We start from the raw sequence: 24,646 nt of genomic DNA, 5'->3' as shown, positions 1-24,646 counted from the left end.
GTAAAATCTCCCAGAGCTACTCACAAAAAAAAGTAGAGTCCCCAGGATAAACCTGCACCCCACACATTTGGGGTTACTCCTTGGTAAAGTCCCCGTAGTCCATCAAGTTTCCAAATGGTGGTCAAGCAATGCAAAATTCCTTTATATTTTGGTCTCAGTTCCAATCCGTCACTCACTGCAGTAAAGGATACACAGAGTTAGGTGGAAGCAAAGTTCTAGCTCTGAACTATAAACATATGTCACACAATCAGTCATATAAAGGAGGTAAATTCAAAAGAAAATCATTTTTTGTTGATAAAATTATTCTCCAGGATTTGGCATTTTAAAATTAATACATTCTTATATTTATCCAAGTTTTAAGTGCTTAGTATGCTCTCAATGAAAACTTGGATAAAAATATGAGCAGCAATAAAGAAAGAAAATATAGAGAATGGAATAAATGTTTCTGGAAATTCTCTTACCACCATCCCCACCAACATACACACCAACATCAGAATAGAAAGTAGAAAATCTCATCCATTCTTTTCTCTCAAAAGTTCTAAATTAATAAAACATGATAGGGTAAAACAAAAACTAACAATATACATTCTATATTTTTTAAATAAGAATTCAAATCTGTTTTGGAAGTTTAAAAGATAATACTTATTTTAAGTAACTTCTGTTTTATGAAAGATCCCATAAACCAAGAAGAGACTGAAAAGAGTAATATAGACATAATATATCTAATTTACAAAAAAAGGATTCACAAATGAGAAAATGACAAACAGTCCCTAAAAATTTTATGGGCAAATTACATAAACTGTTGATTCACAGAAAATTACACACGGTCAAATGGAACAGAATGGAGATGCCAGAAATAAACCCACCCACTTACGGCCAATTAATCTGTGACAAAGGAGGCAAGAATGTACAATGGAGAAAAGACAGTCCCTCCATGAGTGTGCTGGGAAAACTGGGTAGCTACGTGCGAAAGAATGGAATTAGAACAGTCGCTAACACCATGTACAAAATAAACTGAAAATGGATTAGATCTAAATATAAGAATGGACACCATAAAGCTCTAAGAGGGAAACATGCAGATCACTCTTTGACGTAAATTGCAGCAAAATCTTTTCGGATCCATCTCCTACAGCAATAAAAATAAAAACAAAAATAAACAAAGAGGACCTAATTATACTTGAAAGCTTTCGGATCCAGCAGTCCCATTCCTGGGCATGTATCTGGAGAAAACTCTCATTCAAAAAGATAAACGCACCTCAATGTTCATTGCAGCACTATTTACAATAGCCAAGACATAGAAGCAACTTAAATGTTCAGTGACAGATGAATGGATAAAGATACGATACATATATACATGCAAAGAGTCAGACATGACTGTGCAACTGAGCACACACAAACACACACACAGATATACACATACACAATGGAACAATACAAAAGAACAAAATGATGCTATTTGCAGCAATATGGATGGACCTATCATACTAACTGAAGTCAAACATATGATATTGCTCACATGTGGAATCTAAAAAAATGATACCAACCAACTTATTTACAAAACAGAAATAGACTCACAGACTTAGAAAACAAACTTGTGGTCACCAAAGGGGAAAGGTGAGGGTGAGGAGTAAACCAGACGGCTGGGATTAACATACACATACTACTGTATATAAAATAAATAACCAACAAGGACCTAGGGGTGGAGCACAGGGAACTCTGCTCAATACTCCTTAATAACCTACATAGAAAAAGACTCTGAAAAAGAAGAGCCACACGGATGCATATGTAACTGAATCACTTTGCTGCACACGGGAAACTAAAACAATGTTGTAGGTCAACTATATTCAATATGAAATAAAAAAATTTAAAAGAGAAGGTCACACATACAGCATGAGAAATTAAGCAAATATTTTATAAATGGAGTATAACCTCTAAAAACTGTGAATTGCTATATTGTACACCAGTAATATATAATATTGTATTCAATAAAAAAAGAAGCACTGAAAGAGTTTTCAACCTTACCAATAAAATACAAATTAGACAAGGTAGCTTTTTCTCTTTTTTTGCCTTCAGAATTAAAAGAGCTTTATGATTTGTTATAGGGAAATTTTCATGGCCTTTTTGAGAGAAGTTTAACACTATCTAATAAAAATTCAAATGCAATTATTCTTTGACTTAGCAGTTCCATTTCTAAAAATATATCCTATATAAATATGGCCACAAATTTACAAAGATACACATACAGTGATGTTCACTGAAGCATCTTCTGTGATGTCAAAAGTTAAAGTAATTTCAATATCCAAAAACAGGGAAATGTTTAGATAAATTATGATATATCTATACTGTGGACTACTCTAAATACTCAGAAAGATTGACAGCTATAAAAGGAATAGGCTGAAACACTGCATATGGTTAATAGTAGCTATCTGCAGAGAACAAGACTGGCTGAGTGGTTACAGAGGAAGAATGACAAAGACAATTCAACAATACAAATTTGACGATGTAGAGTAAACAATGATGACATACTTTTTGTAATAAAATAAAACAATGCAGGCCTAGGGGAAACTTTTAAACTTTTATTTCTGTTATCTTTCACCCAAGAACATTTTCAGATGCTTCACATCTCCAACTGAAGTAATTTTTAAAACCTCCTTCATGTAATAAATATTAAACTAGCATACAATTCGGCTTCCCTGATAGCTCAGTTGGTAAAGAATCCACCTGCAATGCAGGAGACCCCCGTTAAATTCCTGGTCGGGAAGAACTGCTGGAGAAGGGATAGGTACCCACTCCAGTATTCTTGGGCTTCCCTTGTGGCTCAGCTGGTAAGGAATCCACCTGCAATGTGGAAGACCTGGGTTCAATCCCTGGGTTGGGAAGATTCCCCTGGAGAGGGGAAAGCTTCCCTGGTAGCTCAGACGGTAAAGCATCTGCCTGCAATGCGGGAGACGTGGGTTCAAAACCTGGGTCAGGAAGATCCCCTGGAGAAGGAAATGGCAACCCACTCTAGTATTCTTGCCTGGAGTTGGACATGACTGAGTAACTTCACTTTCACTTTCAGCATACAGTCATTAAAAATGGTGTTTTAAATAGCAAAACAATGGGGGAGGAGCCAAATGGCGGAGGAGTAGGACGGGGAGGCCACTTTCTCTCCTACAAATTCATCAAAAGAATAACTGAACGCAGAGCAAACTTCACAAAACAACTTCTGATCGCTAGCTGAGGTCATCAGGCGCCCAGAAAAGCAGCCCATTGTCTTCGAAAGGAGGTAGGACAAAATATAAAAGATAAAAAGTGAGACAAAAGAGCTAAGGATGGAGATCTGTCCCGGGAAGGGAGTCTTAATAGAGGAAGTTTCCAGACACCGGGAAACCCTCGCACTGTCGGGCCTGGGGGAAGTGTTTGAATCTCGGAGGGCAACCTGACTGGGAGGGAAACAATAAATAAAACCCACAGATTAGGAGCCTAAAAGCAACTCCCAGCAGAAAAGTACCCCAGACACCCACATCCGCCACCAGCAAGTGGGGGCGGCATGGAGAGGAGCAGGCGGCATTGCTTGGGGGAGGGTCCGGGCCTGAGTGCCCTGAGGACAATGGGAGGGAGCTTTTGTGAGTTGCCAACTTGAACTGTGGGAGAGCAAAGGAGAGAGAAAATTAACAGGCCGGAACACCCTGCCGGCTGTTCGTAGAACAAAGGGACCGAGAAAATCCAGAGAAGAGCTCGCAGGCTGCGGACCGGCCCAGCCCCGCCGGAGGCAGGAGGCAAGGGGAAGGGGAAGGGGGCAGGCTCGGCCCCAAGGACCGCATCCCCTGCCGCACTGCAAACAGGCCTCCAGTTTTTAATCAAAGACCTCCTGAGATTCTGGATGGTCGACATCCGCCGGGAGGGTCGCGGCGAGACAGGGCGCAGGCACCCGACCGGCTCGGGCGGGGACTGGGGCTGGGGACGCGGAGGGCAGAAGGCACACGCACCCGACTGGCGCCAGCGGAAACTGAGACTGGGACCGTGGAAAGGAGTGGGCGCGCTGCACCAGGTGAGAGTGCGCCCGTCAAGCCCCTGGCTGCCTGGACCGCTCTGACGGGGAAGGCACAAAAAGCAGGCGCAGCTTTGTGTTCCGCGCTTTTGTGGAACACCCGAGGGCTGGAACCGCGGGCAGCGCGGGGCCAGCTCCATATAGAGCGGCGGGAGCCTGAGCAGCGCAGACGGAGAAAGCAGCGCCAGCCCCTCCCCACAGCGCCAGCCCCTCCCTGCAGCGCGACGGAACTAGCTACCTGAATAAGATTCCACCTTGGCCAGCCTGTGTCAGGGCGGAAATGAGGCTCTGAAGAGACTGGCAAACAGAAGCCAAATAAACAAAGGGAACCGCTTCATAAGGGACCGGTGCAACAGATTAAAATCCCTGTAGAAAACACCGACTACACCGGAAGGGGCCTGTAGATATCGAGAAGTGTAAGCTGGAACGAGGAGCTATCTGAAACTGAGCCGAACCCACACTGACCGCAACAGCTCCAGAGAAATTCCTAGATATATTTTTTTTTTTTAAGTAAGAAAAAAAATTTTTTTTTCTATTTTTTCTCTTTTATTTTCCTTTAAAATTCCCTATTACTCCCCCACTACTCCTTAACTTTCATTTTCATAGATTTTTACGATTTTTTTAATTAGGGAAAAATTTTTTTTCTTTTTTTTCTTTTTTCCCCCCTTTTCTCTTCTATTTTCTATTTTTATTTTTCCCTTATTTCTTTTAAAGTCCTCTAGTACTCCTCTACTACTCAATTTTCATTTTCAATACACTATAACCTTACAAAAAAAAAAAAAAAGAGAAGCCCTATTTTTAAACCGAACTTCATACATATTTCTAAAATTTTTTGTGTGTGTTTTGGTTTTTGTTTTTAATATAGTATTTTTAAGAGTCTAACCTCTACTCTAGATTTTTAATTTTTGTTTTTCAGTATATGATACAAATTGTGAACATTTAAGAATCCAATATTCAGTTCCCATTTTTATTCAGGAGTGTGTTGATTATTCTCTCCCAATCTTGACTCTCTGTTTTCTACCTCAGAACACTTCTATTTCCTCCTTTCCCCTTCTCTTCCCAATCCAATTCTGTGAATCTTTGTGGGTGTCTGGGCTACGGAGAACACTCTGGGAACAGACAACTGCGTAGATCTGTCTCTCTCCTCTTGAGTCCCCCTTTTTCTCCTCCTGCTCATCTCTATCTCTCTCCTCCCTCTCCTCTTCTTCATGTAACTCTGTGAACCTCTCTGGGTGTCCCTAACGGGGGAGAATCTTTTCGCCATTAACCTAGAAGTTTTCTTATCAGTGCTGTATAGTTGGAGAAGTCCTGAGACTACAGGAAGAATAAAACTGAAATCCAGAGGCAGGAGACTTAAGCCCAAAACCTGAGAACACCAGAAAACTCCTGACTACATGGAACTTTAAGTAATAAGTGACCGTCCAAAAGCCTCCATACCTACACTGAAACCAACCACCACCCAAGAGCCAATAAGTTTTAGAGCAAGACATACCACGCAAATTCTCCAGCAACGCAGGAACATAGCCCTGAACGTCAACATACAGGCTGCCCAAGGTCACACCTAACACATAGACCCATCTCAAAACTCATTACTGGGCACTCCATTGCTCTCCAAAGAGAAGAAATCAAGTTCCACACACCAGAACACCGACACAAGCTTCCCTAACCAGGAAACCTTGACAAGCCAATCGTCTAACCCCACCCACTGGGTAAAACCTCCACAATAAAAAGGAACCACAGACCTCCAGAATACAGAAAGCCCACTCCAGACACAGCAATCTAAACAAGATGAAAAGGCAAAGAAATACCCAACAGGTAAAGGAACATGAAAAATGCCCACCAAGTCAAACAAAAGAGGAGGAGATAGGGAATCTACCTGAAAAAGAATTTAGAATAATGATAATAAAAATGATCCAAAATCTTGAAAACAAAATGGAGTTACAGATAAATAGCCTGGAGACAAAGATCGAAAAGATGCAAGAAATGTTTAATAAAGACCTAGAAGAAATAAAAAAGTCAATTAAAAATAAATAATGCAATGAATGAGATAAAAAACACTCTGGAGGGAACCAAGAGTAGAATAACGGAGACAGAAGATAGGATAAGTGAGGTAGAAGATAAAACGGTGGAAATAAATGAAGCAGAGAGGAAAAAAGAAAAAAGGATTAAAAGAAACGAGGACAACCTCAGGGACCTCTGGGACAATGTGAAATGCCCCAACATTCGAATCATAGGAGTCCCAGAAGAAGAAGACAAGAAGAAAGGCCATGAGAAAATACTCGAGGAGATAATAGCTGAAAACTTCCCTAAAATGGGGAAGGAAATAGCCACCCAAGTCCAAGAAACCCAGAGAGTCCCAAACAGGATAAACCCAAGGTGAAACACCCCAAGACACATATTAATCAAATTAACAAAGATCAAACACAAAGAACAAATACTAAAAGCAGCAAGGGAGAAACAACAAATAACACACAAAGGGATTCCCATAAGGATAACAGCTGATCTATCAATAGAAACCCTCCAGGCCAGAAGGGAATGGCAGGACATACTGAAAGTAATGAAAGGGAATAACCTACAACCTAGATTACTGTACCCAGCAAGGATCTCATTCAGATATGAAGGAGAATTCAAAAGCTTTACAGACAAGCAAAAGCTGAGAAAATTCAGCACCACCAAACCAGCTCTTCAACAAATGCTAAAGGATCTTCTCTAGACAGGAAATGCAGAAAGGTTGTATAAACGTGAACCCAAAGCAACAAAGTAAATGGCAACAGGACCACACCTATCAATAATTACCTTAAATGTAAATGGGTTGAATGCCCCAACCAAAAGACAAAGATTGGATGAATGGATACAAAAACAAGACCCTTATATATGCTGTCTACAAGAGACCCACCTCAAAACAAGAGACACATACAGACTAAAAGTGAAGGGCTGGAAAAAAATATTTCACGCAAACGGAGACCAAAAGAAAGCAGGAGTCGCAACACTCATATCAGATAAAATAGACTTTCAAATAAAGGATGTGAAAAGAGACAAAGAAGGACACTACATAATGATCAAAGGATCAATCCAAGAAGAAGATATAACAATTATAAATATATATGCACCCAACATAGGAGCACCGCAATATGTACGGCAAACGCTAACGAGTATGAAAGAGGAAATTAATAGAAACACAATAATAGTGGGAGACTTTAACACCCCACTCACAACTATGGATAGATCAACTAAACAGAAAATTAACAAGGAAACACAAACCTTAAATGACACAATGGACCAGCTAGACCTAATTGATATCTATAGGACATTTCACCCCAAAACAATCAACTTCACCTTTTTCTCAAGTGCACACGGAACCTTCTCCAGAATAGATCACATCCTGGGCCATAAATATGGTCTTGGAAAATTAAAAAAAACTGAAATCATTCCAGTCATCTTTTCTGACCACAGTGCAGTAAGATTAGATCTCAATTACAGGAAAAAAATTGTTAAAAATTCAAACATATGGAGGCTAAATAACATGCTTCTGAATAACCAACAAATCATAGAAGAAATCAAAAAAGAAATCAAAATATGTATAGAAATGAATGAAAATGAAAACACAACAACCCAAAACCTATGGGACACTGTAAAAGCAGTGCTAAGGGGAAGGTTCATAGCATTACAGGCTTACATCAAGAAACAAGAAAAAAGCCAAATAAATAACCTAACTCTACACCTAAAGCAATTAGAGAAGGAAGAAATGAAGAACCCCAGGGTTAGTAGAAAGAAAGAAATCTTAAAAATTAGGGCAGAAATAAATGCAAAAGAAACTAAAGAGACCATAGCAAAAATCAACAAAGCTAAAAGCTGTTTTTTTGAAAAAATAAACAAAATTGACAAACCATTAGCAAGACTCATTAAGAAACAAAGAGAGAAGAACCAAATTAATAAAATTAGAAATGAAAATGGAGAGATCACAACAGACAACACTGAAATACAAAGGATCATAAGAGACTACTACCAGCAGCTCTATGCCAATAAAATGGACAACTTGGATGAAATGGACAAATTCTTAGAAAAGTATAACTTTCCAAAACTGAACCAGGAAGAAATAGAAGATCTTAACAGACCCATCACAAGCAAGGAAATCGAAACTGTGATAAAAAATCTTCCAGCAAACAAAAGCCCAGGACCAGATGGCTTCACAGCTGAATTCTACCAAAAATTTAGAGAAGAGCTAACACCTATCTTACTCAAACTCTTCCAGAAAATTGCAGATGAAGGTAAACTTCCAAGCTCATTTTATGAGGCCACCATCACCCTAATTCCAAAACCAGACAAAGATGCCACAAAAAAAAAGAAAACTACAGGCCAATATCACTGATGAACATAGATGCAAAAATCCTTAACAAAATTCTAGCAAACAGAATCCAACAACATATTAAAAAAATCATACACCATGACCAAGTGGGCTTTATCCCAGGAATGCAAGGATTCTTTAATATCCGCAAATCAATCAATGTAATACACCACATTAACAAATTGAAAGATAAAAACCATATGATTATCTCAATAGATGCAGAGAAAGCCTTTGACAAAATTCAACACTCATTTATGATTAAAACTCTCCAAAAAGCAGGAATAGAAGGAACATACCTCAACATAATAAAAGCTATATATGACAAACCCACAGCAAGCATCACCCTCAATGGTGAAAAATTGAAGGCATTTCCCCTGAAATCAGGAACAAGACAAGGGTGCCCACTCTCACCACTACTATTCAACATAGTGTTGGAAGTTTTGGCCACAGCAATCAGAGCAGAAAAAGAAGTAAAAGGAATCCAGATAGGAAAAGAAGAAGTGAAACTCTTGCTGTTTGCAGATGACATGATCCTCTACATAGAAAACCCTAAAGACTCTTCCAGAAAATTACTAGAGCTAATCAATGAATATAGTAAAGTTGCAGGATATAAAATTAACACACAGAAATCCCTTGCATTCCTATATACTAACAATGAAAAAACAGAAAGAGAAATTAAGGAAACAATACCATTCACATTGCAACAAAAAGAATAAAATACTTAGGAGTATATCTACCTTAAGAAACAAAAGACCTATACATAGAAAACTATAAAACACGGATGAAAGAAATCAAAGAGGACACAAACAGATGGAGAAACATACCGTGTTCATGGATTGGAAGAATCAATATTGTCAAAATGGCTATTCTACCCAAAGCAGTCTATAGATTCAATGCAATCCCTATCAAGCTACCAACGGTATTTTTCACAGAACTAGAACACATAATTTCACAATTTGTATGGAAATACAAAAAACCTCGAATAGCCAAAGTAATCTTGAGAAAGAAGAATGGAACTGGAGGAATCAACCTGCCTGACTTCAGACTCTACAAAGCCATAGTCATCAAGACAGTATGGTACTGGCACAAAGACAGAAATATAGATCAATGGAACAGAATAGAAAGCCCAGAGATAAATCCACGAACCTATGGACACCTTATCTTTGACAAAGGAGGCAAGGATATACAATGGAAAAAAGACAACCTCTTTAACAAGTGGTGCTGGGAAAACTGGTCAACCACTTGTAAAAGAATGAAACTAGAACACTTTCTAACACCATACACAAAAATAAACTCAAAATGGATTAAAGATCTAAATGTAAGACCAGAAACTATAAAACTCCTAGAGGAGAACATAGGCAAAACACTCTCCGACATAAATCACAGCAAGATCCTCTATGACCCACCTCCCAGAATATTGGAAATAAAAGCAAAACTAAACAAATGGGACCTAATGAAACTGAAAAGCTTTTGCACAACAAAGGAAACTATAAGTAAGGTGAAAAGACAGCCCTCAGATTGGGAGAAAATAATAGCAAATGAAGAAACAGACAAAGGATTAATCTCAAAAATATACAAGCAACTCCTGAAGCTCAATTCCAGAAAGATAAATGACCCAATCAAAAAATGGGCCAAAGAACTAAATAGACATTTCTCCAAAGAAGACATACAGATGGCTAACAAACACATGAAAAGATGCTCAACATCACTCATTATCAGAGAAATGCAAATCAAAACCACAATGAGGTACCATTACACGCCAGTCAGGATGGCTGCTATCCAAAAGTCTACAAGCAATAAATGCTGGAGAGGGTGTGGAGAAAAGGGAACCCTCTTACACTGTTGGTGGGAATGCAAACTAGTACAGCCACTATGGAGAACAGTGTGGAGATTTCTTAAAAAACTGGAAACAGAACTGCCATATGACCCAGCAATCCCACTCCTGGGCATACACACTGAGGAAACCAGATCTGAAAGAGACACATGCACCCCAATGTTCACTGCAGCACTGTTTATAATAGCCAGGACATGGAAGCAACCTAGATGCCCATCAGCAGATGAATGGATAAGGAAGCTGTGGTACATATACACCATGGAATATTACTCAGCCGTTAAAAAGAATTCATTTGAATCAGTTCTAATGAGATGGATGAAACTGGAGCCCATTATACAGAGTGAAGTAAGCCAGAAAGATAAAGACCATTACAGTATACTAACACATATATATGGAATTTAGAAAGATGGTAATGATAACCCTATATGCAAAACAGAAAAGGAGACACAGATGTACAGAACAGACTTTTGAACTCTGTGGGAGAAGGTGAGGGTGGGATGTTTCGAAAGAACAGCATGTATATTATCTATGGTGAAACAGATCACCAGCCCAGGTGGGATGCATGAGACAAGTCCTCGGGCCTGGTGCACTGGGAAGACCCAGAGGAATCGGGTGGAGAGGGAGGTGGGAGGGGGGATCGGGATGGGGATAAGTGTAAATCTATGGCTGATTCATATCAATGTATGACAAAACCCACTGAAATGTTGTGAAGTAATTAGCCTCCAACTAATAAAAAAATAAAGAAAGAAAGAAAGAAAAGAAAAAAAAAATAGCAAAACATGTATGCTGCAGAACATTTCCAAAATATAGGAAAGCATGTGCTCAGTCACTCAGTCGTGGCCAACTCTTTGTGACCCCATAGACTGTAGCCTGCCAGGCTCCTCTGTCCATGGAATTTTCCAGGCAAGAATACTGGAGTGGGTTGCCATTTCCTCCTCTAACAGGAAGGCATAAAGAAAATAAAAACCATGCCCAACGCCACCAGTCCAAGATGACTGCCCTTATTGTAGTATATTTCCTCCCTTTCTTTTTTGTCTGTGGATATAAATGCCAGTGTCAACAAAGGTCCATCTAGTCAAGGCTATGGTTTTTCCAGTGGTCATGTATGGATGTCAGAGTTGGACTATAAAGAAAGCTGAGCGCTGAAGAATTGATGCTTTTGAACTGTGGTGTTGGAGAAGACTCTTGACAGTCCCTTGGACTGCTAGGAGATCCAACCAGTCCATCCTAAAGGAAATCAGTCCTGAATGTTCATTGGAAGGACTGATGTTGAAGCTGAAACTCCAATACTTTGGCCACCTGAAGCGAAGAACTGACTCATTGGAAAAGACCCTGATGCTGGGAAAGATTGAAGGCGAGAGGAGAAGGGAACGACAGAGAATGAGATGGTCAGATGGCAACACTGACTCAACGGACATGAGTTTGAGTAAACTCCGGGAGCTGGTGATGGACAGGCAGGCCTGGCGTGCTTCAGTCCATGGGTCACAAAGAGTCGGACACGACTGAGCGACTGAACTGAACTAACTCTAGACCAGACCTTTTTGTTGATCTTCAAATCTACATAAATAATGCAACTAACAAACACTGCAACTTGAACAAATCCAAAACTGAACTAGTTTTCTCCACCCCTTTTGAAGATGCTGTTATTCACTACTCTGTGTTAGTCAATCAACAGGGATTCTCTGGTGGCTCAAATGGTAAAGAATCTGCCTGCAATGCAAGAGACTCTGGTTTGATCCCTGGGTCAGGAAGATCCCTTGGAGAAGAGAATGGCAACCCACTCCAGTATTTTTGCCTGGAGAATCCCATAGACAGAGGAGCTTGGTAGGCTACAGTACACAGGGTCTCAAGAGTCGGACCTGGCTTAGCAACTAACACACCATCTATACAGATGCTCAAGACAGAAACCTGGACAGACACCAGAGTCCACAAACACTCCTCCTTTCACAACCTCTTACCAATTAAGACATCCTATTGATTCTACATCACAAGTCTTTCCTGGACCCATCCATGTCTCTCAGTTCACATTGCCACTGCCCTACTTTAGGACACCATCACTTCTTCACTAGCAATAGAAATTAAATTAGCTTTCTTATCTCCAGTTTTGCTGCCTTGCCCCAGTAGTTGCACTGCAGGTTGAGAAATCCTTCTAGAAATGCACATTTCAATAAGTCACTTATTTATTATACTTGCAACTATTCTACACCCCAAACAATAAAGAACATTATTCCTTAACACATTACATAAGACCCTCCATTACTCTTCTACCACAAGCCCCAGTCTCCTCTTCATTCTCTCTCTGCATTAAACAAAGCTGCCTTAGGGAACTTACTGCATAGTACTTGGCTCACTGAAGCCGGCACTTCAAAATATTTGAGGAAAATTGCTAGAACGTTCAACAATTTTCAGTTCTTACACAGCCTCTGACCTTAACACTTTGGCATAGACTATTGATGGTCTGCCATGAAAATTCTCTTCTTAACTATTCCTTCACACAAGTAACTTTGATTCCTCTTTCAGGTCTCAGTTTAACAATCGTTTCTTTTGGGGATACCTTCCTACCCTCTAGATGCAGCTTCCCATGGCATACCATACATTCCCTACCATAAGAAAATACATGGGGTTGTTTGTTTTGTTCAATTATCCTGGCTTCTCATTGCTCTGTGAGAGCAGAGACTACTTTTTCATTGCAATATCCACCCTCCTATCATAGTGCTTTGTACATTGTAGGCTCTCAAAATACATGTGCTCAATTGATACAGCCTGAATATCTTCCATTTCCTTTCCAGAACCAGAGTCCACTCTTCTCTACCATGTTCTGCCCTAGAAGTCTGATGTTGCCTCTAGCTTCTAGTTGAGTTGGGTTGGTGGTGAGCCCAGGCAGATGAAAGGGATAGAAGAGAGCAGATGCAGATATTAATATTTATTCTTGTGGAGGTTGCCTTGGGTAGGCTGCATTCCTCTATTGAAGCTCAAAGTTCCTCTTAAGGTGACCCTCTCTCAATGACTCTCCCTGTCCTGGGGCCCTTCAGGTGACAACAGCCCAAACTGTTTCTAGTACCCAAATACTGCATTATTCCTTGTGGTTCTCCTATAAGATGCATTGTTGTTGTTCAGTCCCTAAGTCATTCTGACTCTTTGCAACCCCATGGTCGCAAGGTTTCCCTGTCCTCCACTATCTCCTGGAGTTTGCTCAAATTCATGTCCATTGAGTTGGTGATACAATCCAATCATCTCACCCTCTGTCACCCTCTTCTCCTTTTGCCTTCAATCTTTCCCAGCATCAGGGTCTTTTCCAATGAATCAGCTCTTCCCATCAGGTGGCCAAAGTATTGGAACCTCAGCATCAGTCCTTCTGATGAATACTCAGGGTTGACTCCTTTAGGATTGACTTGTTTGATCTCCTTGCAGTCCATGGGACTCTCAAGAGTCTTCTCCAGCACCACAATTTGAAGGCATCAATTCTTTGATGCTGTCTTCTTTATGGTCCAACTTTCACATCTGTATATGTCTACTGGAAAACCCATAGGTTTGACTATACAGACCTTTGTCAGCAAAGTGATGTCTCTGATTTTTAATACACTATCTAGGTTTGTCATAGTTTTTCTTCCAAGCAGCAAGCATCTTTTAATTTCATGGTTGCAGCCACCATCCACAGTGATTTTGGAGCCCAAGTTTGCCATGAAGTGATGCCAAGATGCCATGATCTTAGTTTTTTGAACGTTGAGTGTTAAGCCAGCCTTTTCACTTTCCTCTTTCACCTCTGTCAAGAGGCTCTATCAATCTTTTTTGCTTTCTGCCATTAGGGTGGTGGTGTCTGCATATCTGAGGTTATTGTTATTTCTCCCTGCAATCTTGATTCCAGCTTGTGATTCATCCAGTCTGGCATTTTGCATGATGTTCTCTCCGTATAAGTTAAATAAACAGGGTGAGAACATACAGCCTTGTCCTACTAACCTGCTTACATCTTTGTAAACAGTCCTTTTGCTGCACTCAATATGCCAGCAAATGTGGAAACTCAGCAGTGGCCACAGGACTGGAAAAGGTCAGTTTTCATTCCAATCCTAAAGAAGGGCAATGCTGAAGAATTTTCAAACTACCAGGCAATTGCACTCATTTCCCATGTTAGTAAGGTTATGCCCAAAATCCTTCAAGCTAGGCTTTAGCAGCATGTGTATCAAGAACTTCCAGATAAAAAAAAAAAAAAAAGAACTTCCAGATATACAAGTTGGATTTAGAAAAGGCAGAGGAATCAAAGATCAAACTGCCAACATTGACTGGATCATAAAGAAAGCAAAGGGATTTCAGAAAAATATCAACTTCTGCTTCACTGACTATGCTAAACCCTTTGACTGTGTGGATCACAACAAACTGGAAAATTTATTGAGAGATGGGAATATCAGACCACCTTACCTGTCTCCTGAGAAACCTGTATCTGGGTCAAGAAGCAACAATTAGAACCTTACATAGAACAACTGACTGGTTCAAAACTGGGAAACGAGTACAACAAGGCTGTATATTGTCACCCTGTTTATTTAAGTTATAGGCAGAGTACCTCATGTGTAATGATGGGCTGGATGAAGCACAAGCTGGGATCAAGATTGCTGGGAGAAATATCAACAATCTCAGATATACAGATGATACCACTCTAATGGCAGAAAACAAAGAGAAACTAATGAGCCTCTTGATGAGGGGGAAAGAGGAGAGTGAAAGGCTGGCTTAAAACTCAACATTCAAAAAAGTAAGATTACGGTATCCAGTCCCATCACTTCAAGGCAAAGAGAAGAGGAAAACGTAGAAGCAGTGACAGATTTTCTTTTCTAGGGCTCCAGAGTCACTGTGGGTGGTGATTATAGCCATGAAATTGGAAGATGCTTGCTTCTTGGAAGGAAAGCTATGACAAGGACATGAACTTGAGCAAACTTTGGGAAACAGAGAAGCCTAGAGTGCTGCAGTCCATGGGGTCACAGAGAGTCAGATGTGACTTAGCTACTGAACAACAGTGCTCCAGAGCTATCCTATTTTGAACGTGTCTTCTGTTTCCTACAGGGAAATGGAATGAAAGAGAATGCCAAATTTATAATACTGATTATGTTTTTATAAAATCAATATATGGTAAAATAGGATTTTCAAAAGATCCCCCCCTTCCCACCAAAAAAAAGATTTCTAAAGCCTTTCAAAAATAAGATCTGAACAATGATATGATGGTGCTGCCTCTCACAGATATCCCATCATTCGGACAAACAATCCTCTGGTTGACATGTGAATTGTTTTTCCCTCTTTGCTATTATCGAAAGGTCTCTAAAGAAAATTCTGGTCAACAATTTGCACAAATCCTTATATAGTTAGAAGGGGAATTAGAAGGGGTTAAAGGGCATAAATTTAATGTTACAAATTTCACACTGAAACTGTCCCCCAGAAAGTTTATACAAATTACAGTCCACTAGTCATATCCAGACATACCTAGTTCAGTGTACCCTTGCCACTGCTTTACTGTGCATACTGCAACCTGGCAAGGAAAGACTATTTACCCATGCCAGGCAAAGGGGGAAAGTCAGTTTCTTTCATCATTAACCCTGACAATGTTACACCATGAAGTGAGATTAAAGTGCACTAGGCTTTGTTAGAAGACCTGGGTTTTGATATTTAACGTCCCTCATTAGCCACCTGGTGTTTTCTACCTGACCTTTAGCATCCTCTTTTATAAACTGGGGATAAATATTCCCTACCTCACAGGCTGTTGTGAGTTTTATAAAATATAAGTTTAAAGGGATGTAGCTGAGTAACTGGCTGTCAAGAAATGTTTTGCTGTGTACTTTATAATCTTTCTGGTGGTTCCCTTGGATTTCATGGCTCATTTTCTTGTACTAAATGCCTTCTATGGAAGTTTTCCTTTCAATAAGCTCACAACACAATTTTTCTTTTGAGGTAAAAAAGAAAAAAAGAAATCACACAAAATCATTGATTTATATATGAACCAATGATTCCTTTGTTTTGAGAAGTCATTTAATCCTAGAAATACACAGTATGAAGTATCTCAGTAATAGGCAACATCATTCTGTACCCTATACTTCATTAGTACTATAACTTTATCTACTTTATCATATATGTAGGAGCAAATCTTTAATTTTTAAAAATATTCATTTGTTCACAGATAAATTTTGTTAAAAAAAATTAAGAAAACAATGTATTGATTCTTTATCATTACCAGGCAAAGAAAGAATATAAGCCTAAGTATGACACAAACTCTGACCGTGAGGAGGATGTAATTCTCAAGGCAAAATGGACAAACAATCTCATGACAAAGTCATAAGCACTGTGGTACACCTATGAAGAGCTATGGGAATAAGGAAGAAACATGATCACCACTATATATAGGAGCACCTGGAGAGAGGCAGGAGGGTGACGGGGGAAAGTGTGAGAGCAGATAAAGGGTAGAGTCCTGAAGATTGGTTAGAAACTTGTTCTTGGGAAAAGAAGAGAAAATTTCTCTCTAGACCACTGGACAGGTGGTGCAAATACATGGAGCATCACAGCACCTGGCGCTATTGGGGAGAATCCTGGGGACATGGGACAGTTGAAGTGCACAGCTCTTAGAGGGAAAGGATGGTAGGAAATTAGCTTATAAGACAGGACAAGGGCCTCTTTCAGGAATTGCATCCTTCCTCCAGTTCATATATTGAAGCCCTAACCCCCAGTGTGAGGGTACTTGGGACAGGGCCTATAAGGAGGTAATCAGGATTAAACAGGATCATAAGGGCGGGACCCTAATTCAGCAGTACTGGTGTCCTTACAAAGAGGAAGACACAGCAGGAATGCATACGCACTGAGAAAAGTCCTGTGAGGACACTGTCAGAAGGCAGCTATGTGCAAGCCAAGGAGAAAGGCCCCACCTGGAAACCACCCCTGCTGGTCCCTTGATCTTGGACTTCAAGCCCCTAAAACTAGGAGAAAATAAATTTCTGTGGTTTAAGCCACCCTGCCTGTGGTATTTTGTTATGGCAGCCCTAGCAGACTAAGACAGGCTTAATTGCAAACATTCCTGAAAATCACAAAAGAACATTTGCCTATGATCAAACCTATGATCAAAGTCCCAGATTTCTCAAACTTGGGTTCAGGTGTGCCTAAGATAATCAAATATGTGTTTAGAAAGGAGACCCTGGTACCCTGGGGGGAATGCACTTGAAGGTGGAAAACCTGGAAGCAAGAAAACAAGAGATGACTGCAGTTACTGAGATGAAGAGGGTCTGGATTAGGGCCTCTCTAAAGTTGAATTACAATCGCTATATAAATAAAATACAGTGAATATTTTTGGCCTAAATGGCCTCATAATGGTCTCAAAAATACTTGCCACTGAAAATTTTGTAGTTACATCTAAATACTTCCTGCATAACTGTTATAATGGCCTGTGATAGTACTAAAAGATGCCAACAGACACAATTGTGTGCATGTGCACCCAGTCATGTCTGATTCTTTGAGACCCCATGGACTGTAGTCCACCAGATTCCTCTGTCCATGGAATTTTCCAGGCAAGAAATACTGGAGTGGGTTGCCATGTCCTACTCTAGGAGATCTTTCTGACCCAAGAATCAAACCCAGGTCTCCTGCATTTCGGGGGGATTCTTTACCAACTGTGTCACAAGGGAAGCCCAACAGACATAATGGGAAGACAGAAAAGTTTGCTGAGCAAGAGGGAGCCAAGACAGGGGACACTAATTTTAACTACCCTATTACAACCTGTTTCATTTGCTGCATGTTAGTTTTATCCCTCCTTTCCTCTGTCACACTGAAGAGCTGGTCCCTCTTAATAAAGAAAACCAATCCCCTCTACTTGTACTCTATCTCAGCATTTTGAAAGCTGCAGATGGGTCCAGAAACTGATTGAGCAGATCATTAAAAAAAAAAGACAAAAAACGAACAAAACAAAAACCGCCACCAGCAACAGACTGGAGTAGCAGACAATATAAATGACATCACAAGCAGTAAGGATAAGTATTGCTTTATGAAACTTGTTTCAGTAATGTGTGTGTGCTCGCTGCTGCTGCTGCTGCTAAGTCTCTTCAGGCGTGTCCGACTCTGTGCTACCCCATAGACGGCAGCCCACTAGGCTCCTCTGTCCCTGGGATTCTCCAGGCAAGAGTGTGTGCTCGCATTAGATAGCTAAGATAAAAATTTATTTCCTAGAGACTCACAGACTTAGAAAATGAACTTATGGCTGCCGGGCGGAAGGGATAGTTAGGGACTTTGGGAAGGTCACGTACACACTGCTATATTTCAAATGGATAACCAACAAGGACCTACTGTATAGCACATGGAGCTCTGCTCAACGTTATGTGCCAGCCTGGATGGGAGGGGCATTCAGAGGAGAATGGATACATGTGTAAGTATGGCGGAGTCCCTTCACTGTCCACCCGAACCACGACATTGTTAATCAGCTATACCCCAAAACAGAATAAAAAGTTTTGGAAAACAAAAAGAAAAAAAAAATTTTCCCACTGAGGGTTGTGACCAGAAAAGTGTGAGAGAGACTGCTCTAGATTCTGTTTGCTTAGAACCCCTTAGAAATCTCACTAATTATCTTCTGGCCTCCATCTCCAATCTTGTCCTCATTTTTTAGTTTTTTCCCAACAAAATAAAGACTCAAATTATCTCATCTCCTGAGTGTCTCCTTTCAGATCCCAGTGCCTCCCTGTCAGTAAAGCTTCTGGAAGAGGGAACTACAATCTCAGCGTGGACTTTCTCACCTCTGTTGCTTCTCAATCCACTGAAGGCTGGTTTGGCCTCCACCTGCTACTGCAGTTTAAAGACCTCCACGTGCACTTTGGGATTCTTCTCTTTATCCCGTGACCACATCTGACATTGTTTACCTCCCGGGGCTGGTTTCACTCTTTCCTGATTTCTCTCTTACTTTGACTGTTACATTTTCTTGCAGTCTCCTGTTCTACCCATCCTTTAAATGCTGGTTTTTAGGCACTCTTTCCACTCAGCAGGGTTAGTCTCTCAATCACTACGTAGTTTCAATTTCTACCCTCAGGCTTTGGTTTCCACAACTCCAGTTCCGATCTCAAACTGTTTTTGAACTCTGGTGCTGAAGAATACTCTTGAGAGTCCCTTGGACAGCAAGGAGATCAAACAGTTAATCCCAAAGGAAATCAGTCCTGAATATTCATTGGAAGGACTAATGCTGAGGCTCCAATACTTTGGCTACCTGATGTGAAGAACTGACTCATTGGACAAGACCCTGATGCTGGCAAAGATTGAAGGCAGGAGGAGAAGGGGGAGACAGAGGATGAGATGGTCAGACGGCATCACAGACTCGATGGACATGAGTTTGAGCAAACTCTGGGAGATAGCAAAGGACACAGAAACCTGGAGTGCTGCAATCCATGGGGCCGAAAAGAGTCGGACATGACTTAGCAACTGAACAACAGTCCTGACCTCATTCCTAACATCCAGACCTGGCTTCAATTTTTACATGGCATAAAAGATGTGTCAGTCTGGAAGCTTAACTTTCTGGAATCACTTCATTTCAACCTCTAGCATTTTACCCTTTAGATATACCAAACTACCCATTTTAGGGTTTCAGTCTAGCAGCAAGAGCTATGGAATCAGACTTCCTGGGTTTGAATCCCTATTTCAACACTTACTCTGTAACCCCGAGTAAGTTACTAGATTACTCTGTGCGTGAGTTTTCTCATGCACAAAATGGAGAAAATAACAGAAACTCTCATAAAAGAGAGGCTTAAGTGAGTTAATAAATCCCTGGGTTGGGAAGATCTCCTGGAGAAGGAAATGGCAACCCACTCCAGTATTCTTGCCTGGAAAATCCCATAGACGGAGGAGCCTAGTAGGCTACAGTCCATGGGGTCGCAAAGAGTCGGAGATCACTGAGCAACTTCACTTTCACTTTCTTCAATACATATAAAGCAAGTCTTAAAAGCATGCCTGGCACATAGCAAGCATTCAGTAAGTTATTATTTATGCTACCAGGTCCTGCAATACCATATACATACAAAACTTGACTGTATGCTATTCTTGTTAAGGGTACTCTACATTTAGGTTCCTTAGATTAACCTATACACTATTAGGATTTCAAGTTATTTTAGAAAATTACTATTTTTACTTCACATTCTTTGTTAAGGCTCCCACTCACCATTCTTGATGGCTTAAAACGATATCTTGAAGTAATAAGGGGCTTCAATAATCACCTCAAGTGACCTTTCCACCCACCACAAAAATGTCTTCTAGCCATTGTCATCCAATTGCTGAACCACTAGTATTCATCACCAGTTTCACTTCTGAGCACCACCACTTTGCCAGGCCAAAACCTGCTTCCCTGTCACTTCCACCCAACCTCTGCCTTTCAGATTACCTGCAATAAGGCAGCTCCCTTTCTCACATGGCAGTTCTCTAAATACCTTAAGTCCCTCCCATGTCATAAGTTAAACTAGCTCCTCATTTCTCACACGAAATGATTTCTACTCCTTCGACTATTGTGGACACCTCTGAATTCCAATTTGCAACTGAACTCATTGAAATACTGCACGTTTGGTTTAATGGTCAAGACTAACATCCCCATCACTAGGTATTGTAATTTTATTAAAAGGGCTTAATTTTATGAAAGCATTAAATATCCTAGCATTAATGCTGATGGTCAGTCAACTATATGATATTTTGATTTCAGTTATTCATCTTCCTAAGTTTTCTTTTCTATCACCATTTCACAGCCACACTTGTGCTATGCACAGCCACACTGGGGGTTTCTTGTTACACCGTTCAGCTTCTGTTCAACTGCTTCAACTCCTAGATCTTTAATTTTGTCCTCCTATCTTGATTGCCTTAACTGTCACTTCAGTCCTACTGGTCTCCTAATACGTTCTCCATTTAATTAATGTTACCAATATTCTCAGGTACCAAGAATCCCCTTTTCTCAGGCATAGTCTGCACCACAGCACTGTCTTAAACTTACCAGGCCAAGCCACTAAAATGATCATCTCAACCATCACCTCTTTTGCCCTTACATAAAATTGAGAAATACCAAGTCACATAGGTCTGCACCTGCAGCCAAATCCAGAATTCTTGCCTTCATGTTCAAGTCACAGTATACCAGGAATTACTGGGGTAAGGCTTAAGTGCCAGAGGGTTTTGAGTTAGACTTAACTCAGATCTAGATTCAAATCTCAGATAACTTATGACTTGAGCAAGTTAGTCAACTCCAATTATCCTCATCTGTGTATCAGGAATAATAAATTCACAGTGTTGTTCAGAGCAGTAAATGATCTAACGCAAGAAAAGTTATTAGTTCATTGCTCTTATTGCAAGTAAACACTCAATGAATGTTCCTTGTTGTTGTAGTTCTTATTTGTGCATGTATGGTAAACTCCATGGAAATTACATGTCTTTGTGGGTTCTCTTCTAAGAAGAACCCTCCGCAATTTTCACTAATTTTCAATGGCTTCTTATCTCCTCTCCAGCTGTCAAAATTTTTGTCCTTCTCTGGCGAACCTCAAGACTAACCAGACTTTTTACAGATACAGATACATATGACCATCACCAATCTATAAGTTTCTTAACAGTCTACTACTACTCCTGTTTTGGTATTTGGATTTATTCCATTTTGACCTTAATTTTATGTTGTCTACAGTTACTTTTTATTTGACTGAGTCTCAAGACTAAAATTCGGAGGAGGCAATGGCAACCCACTCCAGTACTCTTGCCTGGAAAACCCCATGGACGGAGGAGCCTGGTAGGCTGCAGTCCATGGGGTCGCAAAGAGTCGGACACAACTGAGTGACTTCACTTTCACTTTTCACTTTCATGCATTGAAGAAGGAAATGGCAACCCACTCCAGCGTTCTTGCCTGGAGAACCCCAGGGACGGGGGAGCCTCTATGGGGTCGCACAGAGTCAGACACGACTGAAGCAACTTAGCAGCAGCAAGACTAAAATTACAATGTAAGTGTCCTAAGGGCAAGCACTTTATTTAGGTGCTTCTATATCCTATACAAATGTTAAAAGGCTAAGATACAAGTGAACAGAAGAGAATCTCCTAACTCTTTAAGATAAACCACTTCTGCAGATCTAATTCTCAAGGTAGGCCTTAACTTGTAGTAATTAAATAGAGCAGGACTGTCTAGTCCTTCCCTTCCTCCAACTCCATCGTCTACCAGCCTTCTGTCTGTAGAAAAACTTTAGTCAAATAAGTTTAATTGAAAAGTGAGAAGATAGAGAAGCAAAGGAAAAACAGTCCAACAGGACCAAATACTAATAGTTTATCATTAAGCAAAGTCAAGGACCTTTCATTCCTCTTCAAGGGCTATAAATAATATTCTGAGCCATATCCTTTAACCAGTTTTATAGATACTGAAACACCCATCCGGTGGCAGAAGATAACTATATGATGACCAAAACTGTAGCCATGACATTAGCTGCCACAATTCTAAGAACTGGCCTCAAAGAAATGAGAACAAATGGACCCTCGAACTGAAGACTAGCTATACTTAAAACAATCAATTTATGCTGCATGACCAATTTCAAGATGACTGTCGGGCTGCCTGTGCTGTTTTTACATGTAACCCACTTCCTCCACCTATAAACGTCCTTTCCCACTGATTGTCAATTGCAGGGAGGGAATTCAGCCTTGGGACAAGAGTCTGTCCCTGCCCCCAGTTCCAGCCTCCAAAATAAAGCAAAGTTTCCTTTCTACCAACTTTGCCTCTTCATTTGCTTTTGAGGCAAAAGCAGCTGGACTTCACTTTCAGTAAGAGAACTGAAATGCCAGAAAATAGTTTCCAAATAAAGTTATGAAAGACATTTTTTGAAGCTATCTTTTTCAGAATTTTATGTTGAGTTTAACTTTTAAAGTATTTCCTTAATTTCCATACAGTTAATTCACTTAGTGCACTTAATTCAATAAAGCTAAATAAAAACTTGTACTATTTGGATTCTAGCTACTTATTCCTTCACAAGGACCGATACCATACTACACAGGACAACAACAAACTTTCAAGAAAATTCTGTACAACTGATTACTACCAAATTGTAACAATGTGATTACTCCCTACTCCAGGATTTCCCTCTCAGCCCAGAGGACAAACACGTGCCTATTCTAAGATTTCCAAGTACAGGTTTCCCGCTATGCTAAAGTAAAGCATGAAAGCTTTAATATAGGCCAAAAGTGCATAAAGCGAAGAAGCAATTACCTTAACACGCACTTTGCTAAAGAATGCACAAAATAAATCCAGATAAAGCACAGATGCTCACAGAAACAGTTCAAAGCTATGACTGACTGACGCTGAGATGCTGAATGTAGTTTCTAGGAAGGGAGCTGGTGGTGCCATTCCTGCTGCTGGCGATGCACGCTGCCTCTCAAGGGCTTGGTGCAAAACAAACGCTGAACTTGGTATTCTCGATTTTCGCCTTCTTTTTATAATGGCGAAAATCCTCTTCGATTCTTTCCGATTTGGGGGTGAGCGGAAAAAGGCTTACTAATGAAAGCCTTTCCTAAAAGCGAGGTGGTGTGAAGCGAACTTTCGAAAAGCTGGGGGTGGGGGTGGGGGTGGAGGGTACTTGTACCTCCAAGGGTGAACGATTTGCACGTGTGAGGTTTAAGCCCTGAAATGTGATCAACCCTTTCTTATTTTATAAAGCAGGCTTTTGAGTTTCAAGTTCTATACCAATGAGAACCTTTCTCAGACTTTTATATCCATTCTCCTCATCCCTCAGTACGGGGGGAAAGTGGACGCTGGCAGCCAGAACACTTAAACCAAACTCCCTTTCCTCAAATCTGGCCCCACGGGAGCCCGGGCAAACAGTATTCTTCTTCAGCTCTCGCCTCGCCCGCAGTACGCAAGAGCCAGGTGAGGGAGAGGCCCTCCCTCTGCGTCTTTATCACTCGGTTCGGGGTGACAGCAAGAAGCCCAGGGTCTGACTGGTCTCTTACCCGCGAAGCGGATCTTCACGAGGTCAAGGGGGTGCAGCGCGAGGTTGGAAAGGACCCCGCCGCTCACGCCCGCCACCAGATTCTCGTAGCGGACGTGGCGGAATATCGTGCTGCTCCACGCCGACAAGCCGGACGCCGAGTGGCCCTGGCCTGTCATGGGCTCAGGGTCCGCTGATACCGCGGGCGTGGGACGAGATGCAGTGGCCGCCACCGTGGCGACGGTCGCCGCGCTGGAGCAGAAACCGCAGGGCACGAGCCCACTTCCGGCACCCGCGCGTGGAGTCACACTCGCGGACGCGAGGGTGAAGCCGAGAGTCCTAGGCACACGAGTGACTGACTAGAGAGGCGCCGCCACACACGAAGCGGACAAGGCAGAGAGTGGGCAGCGGGGCGGGGCGCCTCCGCCAAGGCCCCGCCCCCGCCTCGCCCACCTCCGCGGACCGGCTTAGGCTGAAGGGCGTGGATCTGAGAACACAGATCAAGCACCGCCCCC

General features: G+C 41.1%; 1 protein-coding gene across 1 annotated transcript in view; it reads right to left on the bottom strand.

Moving 5' to 3' along the window:
• SLC25A32 (solute carrier family 25 member 32) overlaps positions 1-24,617 on the bottom strand; it is a 32,054-nt gene extending 7,437 nt beyond the window's left edge. The window contains exons 1-2 of the mRNA XM_043879475.1: positions 24,154-24,617; positions 25-175 (exon numbers count right to left, since the gene is read on the bottom strand). Coding sequence (XP_043735410.1) covers positions 25-175; positions 24,154-24,310 — 308 coding nt within the window. The 5' untranslated portion in view covers positions 24,311-24,617. The remainder of the gene's footprint in view (positions 1-24; positions 176-24,153) is intronic.
• Between the last annotated feature and the right edge of the window lie 29 nt (positions 24,618-24,646).

The sequence above is a fragment of the Cervus elaphus genome, chromosome 21 (genome assembly GCF_910594005.1).
Source record: "Cervus elaphus chromosome 21, mCerEla1.1, whole genome shotgun sequence".
Classification (NCBI taxonomy): domain Eukaryota; kingdom Metazoa; phylum Chordata; class Mammalia; order Artiodactyla; family Cervidae; genus Cervus; species Cervus elaphus.
This window is presented reverse-complemented; position numbering and strand designations above follow the sequence as displayed.